We start from the raw sequence: 7,867 nt of genomic DNA on the forward strand, positions 1-7,867 counted from the left end.
CTCTACTAAAAATATGGTGCTGTTCTCATGAAAAATAGCTGCAAAATACCGCCTGGTTGCATTACTTCAGATAATTCCTTTCTGGCATTGGCCAGAGACCAACTTGAATCTTTTGACAAAATCAAAGTGAAGAACAGAAAAATAATCCAAATGGCTGAAGTTGTACTGTGTGCTGTCATAAAAGAATTAGTTATTTGGAAAATGAAAGGATATTGGAATTGAATGGGTATTATTTCATACATAATTTAATATGTAGACATTTCTGGAACAGACCTTTTCCCAAGCAGTATTTCCTGCAGCCGTTACTACAAACATCCCCTCCAGAAGACAGGGCAACATCAAAGAGCCAAGCCCAGGGAATAACGTCACGCTGGTTGGGCATAGATTATTAAGTTGCTCTGTCTCACAAGTTGGTGTGTCTAGGACAGCCTGTTCAGAGCTCACAGTCCCAGGCCTCGCGATTTGTTCATGTAATATTTTCAGTCCTGGAAAAACTCGTATGCCATTTGAGAAGACAAAATTTACAGTTTATTGAAAGGGCTTATGCTCTACTGCCTGGCTCCCAGTGCACGCTGCACACCTATCCTGTGTGCTCTGGCAGCAGGAGCTGCACCACCGTTGTTTGAATAGCGGATTATACAGCGTTTGTTCTGGGCAGTCACCTCACGCGTCTGGGGAAACGCTCTCCCTTTCTCCCATATTAATCTCCACCCCCTCAGTGATACCCACACTGGCGGCCCTTCCTCCCAGCAGAGGAGATGCCAAGTGCTCTCCTACATCAGGCTATGATCCCACCCCTGCAGTGGAGATCCCCCCTGGGTGGCACTCGCTGACTTTGAGTGAGACTTTTGAGATGGGTCACACAGGGAACATACCACAGAGGCAAACAAATGATGTGAGGCTGCCTCCCCTCCAAATTGCCTAACAATTTGCTTGCACGCTCCCATAACTAATTAACAAGATAACTAATTTCACCTTCTTTAGTCATCTTGGCTCTCTTTCTAGCCGCTGAAGAGAAGCAGATACTCCCTGAGAACAACTGGTCCTACCTACCTTAGATACTTGCATAGGAAGGTAAATCATTCTCTGGAGATGCATTTCTCTCCGTTAATTACACAGAAAATCCAGACAACTGACTGGGACTTGGCACCAAACTTTTAGACAACTAGAATTCAATGAAATAAATCCAACCTAAGGAGAGAGGCTCCTGGAATCTAATCCAAGCCAGCTAAGTAACTGCATGGCATGCACTGCGAGACCCCCAGTCTGGCCCTTTCCCATTTATCTAAACCACTGACAGAAGCTTTTCTTTTTTGCAAGTGCAAAGTGACTTACAAGATGGTCCTTTCTGCTGTTGAAGAGATACTTCATAGCAGTTTGGAACTGCTGTTGATCAAGCTGTTGAAATTCGGATAGTAGTTGCCTAGGCTGGTATAAAAGGTTCTTCAGGTAACTTTTTATGGACATCTGAAGTATAGAAAAATATGTGTAATATACATAAAACTCATACTATTGTACTAGCAGCATCTTTTACTCCCTGAAAATGTCTGCTTAAGGAGAGATAAGTGCTTAGCTCCTGTATTGTCTGTGTTGTCAATGACTAGAATAACTATACTCAACACAAACTGTAAATAAAATAATCTAAATGTAATTCTGACAGTCAGTAATTTTAAAATCCTGTTCTTGGCTTCATGAGCGAGTCCTCTCCAGTGAGCCATTTAACAAAAATGCCTCAGTTTCTCACTTCATAAAACAAGAGTAATAATGCTTTTCTGCTTCACACAGCAGAGCTGTGAAAATGAAACTTTTAAAGAGCTCAAAAAAAAATCAGGTACCATGTGCATATTATTATTACTTAAAAAAAGGAAGGAAATGTGCAATTAGATGGGAGGAAACTCTGTACCAGGTCATAAGGCAAAAATAGTCTCTCTCACATCAAACTGCATTACCAGTTAACAATCTCATGCCTGTTTTGAAAATCTAAGGGGAATTATAACATTGGAACAGAAAGCACTGTAAGGCTCATTAGCACCAGACTGGAGTAAAATCCCTTCTAATTCCTGACAGAATTATTTCAGAATTGGTTTGGAATTTGAGTTGAAACTGTTCTTTGTTGTCTTTGCTTAGCTTGCATTGCCACCAACAAATATTAACATAGATAGGTCCTTGTTCTCTAGGGGGTCCAGGCCTGCTTACAGCCTTAAATGGTTAATAACCCTAATCGAATGGGAAGAGGCAGCGTTAGTCTCATGTAGGTTTGGATGAGCTGTGACAGTGAAACAGAGCTTGGGAAAAGGTTTGAGCGCTGTGGAGCTACATGGCCGTGGGCTTTTGGGAATGCCTGAGGCTCAGAGATCGCACATTTGACACTTTCCTTTCTTAGAGTGTGTGTGTGCATGTAGGGAGGAGGGAGGGGGTCAGGTTTTCATTAGCAGGCTACAGCTCCACTTAAACCAGCTTGTAACTAATCATAATGACCAGGGATAAAGAACAACGACTTTTTCCTATATCACTTCCACATTGATAATTTACAAAGAGTTCAGAGGAGCTTTAAAAGGTGGATGTGTTTTGTAGGATCCTCTGGAGCCTCTCATTCCATCAGAAGCAGTGCAAACCACAGCCACGGTCAAAATCTGGGAGAAACCTGCCATTTTGTGGAGAAACAGCATGTGTATACACACAATCCAGAAACAATCACTGAGCCTGAAAACTCCTAAGTTCTGCTTTCCATCAGAGGAAAAGCAAAAAGATCTTCTTTATTATTATTTCTGCCTTGCATACTCCTGCAATCTTAGGGAAAAAAGGCAACCAAAAAACCTGTTCCTATTTCCTGCTTACCTGCTACACTGTAGATCTGTTAGTTATCTCTATTACTGACAACCTAGTTTTGGCTACAGAGATAGGCTGCTTTTTTAATTCCTTTTTAAATAAAAATTTTCATGCATTGCAAATGGCACAAACCTGTAGACTGCTAAGATTAAACGTAACTTCCTGAGCATGAAAATATGCCATGACTTTTGTAAGCATATCGGCTGTCCAGACATTAGAACTGTAACAGAAAACAGGACCAAAAATGTCAGTAAAATAACATAACATATAAAAAATTGCAGATTACAAGACAAAACAAGAATAAGGAAAACAAACACTGCTAGTAACACCATCATGACACAAGTATTCAGCTTTCTGGCCTAACCAGACTAATAGTCGACCTATTTCATGCAATGAAAACACATCGGTCAATGAGGAATGGAATGAATTAGTTATGGGTTTTTTCACCTAACTCCACGACCACCCACAATAATCTCAATTTTCCAACGTGTTGCCAGTAGTACCATCTCCAGGCATGAGACAAGCTGTGCTGTGGCTCGTCTGGAGCTACAGGTGTGCTTCCTGGCACCCCATTATGCCTCTTCTGATCTGCTTGTAGAAAGTAAGTACAGTGACTAATGTCTGCTGCCTTTCCCTCAGCAGAGTCATTAATTTCAGTGTGTCTTCTTTACACAACTATTGATTTTCTCAAAATATGTAGGAGTGGAATTGCCTTTGAGGCTTATACTGCTCTTTCAAATTTAGACAAAATTAGCAAATAATTCAAAAGTTGCCAGGAGCTGGAGGAAGTGGGATGGATGGGGGATGGAGCAGGACTGAAAGAGGGAGACGGACAGAAAGCTGGAACTGCACCTAAATCCCTTAAGACACCATTCTGAAACATATGAACAAAGTTAATTATCAAAACTTTTGAAAACTGCAGCAGGTATTTATTCTCAGCCTCATTCTATGCATGTTTTTTGCTTTATCATGAAAAACAGCTTTTTCCTTGTTAAGAGGAAATACTCCTCACAGGAGATCTAAATCAAAGTAATCACATGGGCCAATTTCATTCCATCCATAATGTTCCAGTTTCTGTGGAAATGAAACAGATCATATCTGAAGTGCAAAATAATACTGAAAAATCAAGATGGTGAGAGTAATACATTACCTTTGAAAATGAAGTATATCAAGGAGAGCTGCACATGAAAAATGGAACATAAAAAGTTATGGTGAGATATTGAGTTTTAATTCCTTTTAGAAGCATAAGTGGGAACAATTTTGTACATTACCATTCAGATATTTCCCGGTTATTATTTCCTCCTAAGGAAAAAATTATAAATATATGTAATAAATGATTATTTTTAGTTTATAATATAAAATGTTAGTAGAGAGATCAAATAAAAATACTAACCATGGCTTTGTGTAATAATGGAGGCAAATCTGTAAAAGATTATCCCATTACTAAAAGTTGATTTAATGTTTTACATTCAACTGTGTTATACAAAAATACATGTGTGGTGTGCAGTGATTGAAACTATATACATAATTTATTAGTAAGCATTTAATGCAGTTTTGATTAAATGTATTTACAGAAAAACAGTGACAATAAAAGGCTATTAAATAATAAGCAATCTTGGTTAAATTCTGTGCTGGCATAGCTTCATGAAGAGAAGAGAGCAGAGAATATGGTCCTAGTTACTGAACAGTACTGCATCTATTTTACTACACATACCTTCTTCCATCCACACAAAATACATCCCTCATACAGGAGTTCTGGTCTTACCTTCAGAGTTCTGACTGTATGTAATCTCAGCATGATTCACTGATATCAATAAGAAACACATCTTCAAAAGTCTGGACATTTCTTCTAGTGTCTATTAGAATCAGAAGACATTTGGATTGAAAAGGAAAATAAAAAGAACAGAGTCAAAAGGCAATATTCACCCAAAACTTTCATAGCTATAAATCAGAGACAGCCTAAGCTATGGAGTACAGTGCTTGCTCCCAAGTTTTTAATTTAGATCTTTTTCCAGGATAGAGATATATTTTATGCAAATATAAGTCCGCCAAGTGTGCCTGTGCAGCCAGATTTATTTCCCTTTTACCAAGCAGCTCTTTTAATTTTCTTCCTAGTAGCACTGTTCATTTACTAAGCCACATTCCACCTAAACATGACTTAAACGCAGTTTTGTTAAAGCAAACAAACAAATCCTTTTAAACTCAGATAAAATAGAAAAGAAGTAGAGGGAGTGAAAAAGGAAAAAGTAAAGAAGCTCCAGACAAACCCTGAACTTTTTCTAGCTCATTACTGCACGATTCCTGCAGACCAGTCTGGGACCCTCCATCTGCAGATCCCTGAACTCAAACGGTGGGAGGGCCTGGCCCTCCTGCTTGCCCGTGTCAGTGCAGGGCTCCAGGCAGGGAGGGTGAAGGAATGCTCCCCTCCCTCTGCAAAAAGGGGCAAAAAGTCCTTATGCCCTTCTGAAGCAGAGGGAAAGCAACACATTTGGGAAACGGAGTTCAGGACCATGCCACTTAATTTAGATGGATCAAAGCTCTATCTTTGTACTCGTGAGAAGTGTACCATCAATTTTTCACTATCAGCTAGGACATAGTTTCTATGGAAATAGGTGTTTTAGTAGCTCTTGCTATCCCTGCTGCCCTGTGCTATGTGGCATAAAGATCACCGAAAGATAAATTAGCTGGAAGGGCAGTAACGGGATACCCGGAGCTCTTCACCAGGATGTCACCGATTCTCATCACAAAAGACTGACAGTCTCACAGTTGTCATATATGAAATGAAATTGTTGCTTTTGGTCTAGTTCCTGAAGGACAAGAATACACACTGCAATAATGCAGTGGGATGGAAAGGAAGCAGAGACTGAGCAGGTCTCACACAGGCGTTTCTGCAGCCACATCCCCTCTGCAGCACTGAGGACCATGAGCTGCTTTAATCCACATTGCACCAAGTTTACTGCAGAGAGGATTTTCTGCCTCTGCACCCACAGCCTGGCCCTCTGCCCAGCCGTGAGAGTCACCATCCCCACAGGTAAAACAATTAATTAATCTGAGATATTAGAAGATGCCCTGCTCTACAGATTGCAGCTTCTTACACTGGGATTAGTTCCTGATTTTAACAAATGACATGGAGGACCCCATTGACCCACTTCGTTCTGACCCTGAGGTGACTTTGTTAGGTTTTTTCTCCCCTTTCTTCATTTCAAAGGTTTATCTGCAGCCACACTTAATTCGTGCATTTCTTTTTGTTGCTGAATTTGGATCCATTCTTTTTTTTTTTTTTTAAAGTTCTCTGCCACAGCTTGAGTTACAGATCTGAGCATTTGATAAATACGAATGCCTTTTCCAGATTGTTTAATCTCACTTATCAGCAAGGAACTCTTTTATGAAAACGTCTTTCAACAGCCACTAGCAATATTTCAGTCTATTGCAAATACTTAACTCCAGTCTTGCAACACGAGTGACTGAAACTGATGGATGATAAAAAATTTAAACATTAGACTTCAAGAAGCTATCGCCTCTGTCCTGTTCTTGCACACACTGAAACCCTTTTCAGCTATTCTTTTGGGAGCACTACAGTACATGTCTCTCATTCAGACGTATCTGGTTTCCTAGACAATGAAGTTTCTTGTGTTTGTTTCTGCCTTCGCCCTATTAATTTTGCAGTAAGGTTTGATTACTCTGCATGGTTTAACTCATGCTACCAATGTCAATCCTGATTTGTTTATTCCAACTTATCCACTTTGATACACTTTAAGGGTATTTTAATTAGAGCATGCTAAATTAATATGTAAGGAGAGTAAATGCTAAGGAAAGTGCTTTTTTACCCTAACTCCTGCGGACAATTAGCAGGTACAGAAAAAGTCTGCCGTGAAACAGCCCCGCCTGATAAGACAATCTGAGGGATGAAATAATTCCTTTTGTCCGTGAAACTAGTCTCATTGCAGAAGTTCACCGCAGCCTTTAGACAATCCCAAATCACCCTGTGAGGATCTCTCGCAGATCCCATCCAGCATTTCCCCAGAGATCGTTCCTTGCAACACGGCAGCAAATGCCATGATCAGATCTCCGAGATGTCACCCTTGCAGGACTCTCCAGTTATGATAAGCTCCCGGACTGCCTTCTCCTCTTGCTCCCTAAACAGCCGCTCTTCCATGTAAAGAAATCCTAGACATTTTATCACTCACTCCAATGCAGTCGCTGCCTTATCTGAAGCTTGATAACCAGAAAGCTAACCTCATTTTCCGAAGTCTTGCTGATAAGCCCTTGTACCACCAGTGCACCCTTGCAGCCAGGGTCTCAGCACCTCTGAAAAAAAACCCCTATACGCAGTGAGGGAACCCTCAAGGGGGTCAGGCTGGAAAGAGGGAAGAAAGGGGAGGGCAGAAGAGAGGAAAGAGACGGTGGGTTCTTGGGGAAAGCCAGGACCCCGCGGCACTTTACCTGCCTCCGCTGTGCACACCTCCTTCCCCGCACTCGCAGCGCAGCGAGCTGGGCGGCTCCAGCCGGGACCCCGAGAGCGGGGACAGGGACCGGGGCCAGCACCGCCTCGCAGCCCCCGGTGTCTGCCCGGCGGCCCCCGGTGTCTGCCCGGCGGCCCCCGGCCGAAGAGGAGGGGAAAAGTCTCCTCTGCCGGGGCGCTCAGAGGGCGAGGGCCTCCCGTCGCAGGCAGAGGAGGATGCTTCCCCTCCCGAGATGAAGGGAGAGTTGCGTGGGGGAAACCCACAGGCCCAGGCTGGTGCTGCCCACGCCCTGCTCCCCCCACCTCCCCACCCGAGCGCGGGCGGGCGGCCCTGGGCTCCTCGGAGCGGAATGCGAACCGACTGTACCTGGGATCACCCAGCAAAAGGGGGCTGTGGTTTCTGTGAGACGAAGTTGTTCCAACTTTGCGTTGAAAGCTTCCGACTAAATCGTGCCCTTGCACAGCATCTTTTTCCTGCGATGCAACACATCCCGTGCCACCTTGACAGAACAGACAGTTTAGTTACTCTCCAGGGCAAAACACCGCACATTAGCGAGTACACCGAGGTGCGACTTG

At 42.6% G+C, this 7,867-nt stretch overlaps 1 protein-coding gene across 3 annotated transcripts in view; it reads right to left on the bottom strand.

The window, feature by feature from the left end:
- OTOA (otoancorin) overlaps positions 1-7,862 on the bottom strand; it is a 40,615-nt gene extending 32,753 nt beyond the window's left edge. The window contains exons 1-7 of one of the 3 annotated variants that reach the window (XM_030001597.2): positions 7,659-7,862; positions 4,595-4,685; positions 4,223-4,251; positions 4,101-4,131; positions 3,980-4,007; positions 2,962-3,049; positions 1,336-1,467 (exon numbers count right to left, since the gene is read on the bottom strand). In XM_030001597.2, coding sequence (XP_029857457.1) covers positions 1,336-1,467; positions 2,962-3,049; positions 3,980-4,007; positions 4,101-4,131; positions 4,223-4,251; positions 4,595-4,673 — 387 coding nt within the window. In that variant the 5' untranslated portion in view covers positions 4,674-4,685; positions 7,659-7,862. Of the gene's footprint in view, positions 1-1,335; positions 1,468-2,961; positions 3,050-3,979; positions 4,008-4,100; positions 4,132-4,222; positions 4,252-4,594; positions 4,686-5,096; positions 5,237-7,272; positions 7,594-7,658 lie in introns of those variants that run through there. The other 2 variants (XM_030001596.2, XM_030001598.2) reach the window with 2 other exon arrangements.
- Between the last annotated feature and the right edge of the window lie 5 nt (positions 7,863-7,867).

The sequence above is a fragment of the Aquila chrysaetos genome, chromosome 25, assembly GCF_900496995.4.
Source record: "Aquila chrysaetos chrysaetos chromosome 25, bAquChr1.4, whole genome shotgun sequence".
NCBI lineage: Eukaryota > Metazoa > Chordata > Aves > Accipitriformes > Accipitridae > Aquila > Aquila chrysaetos.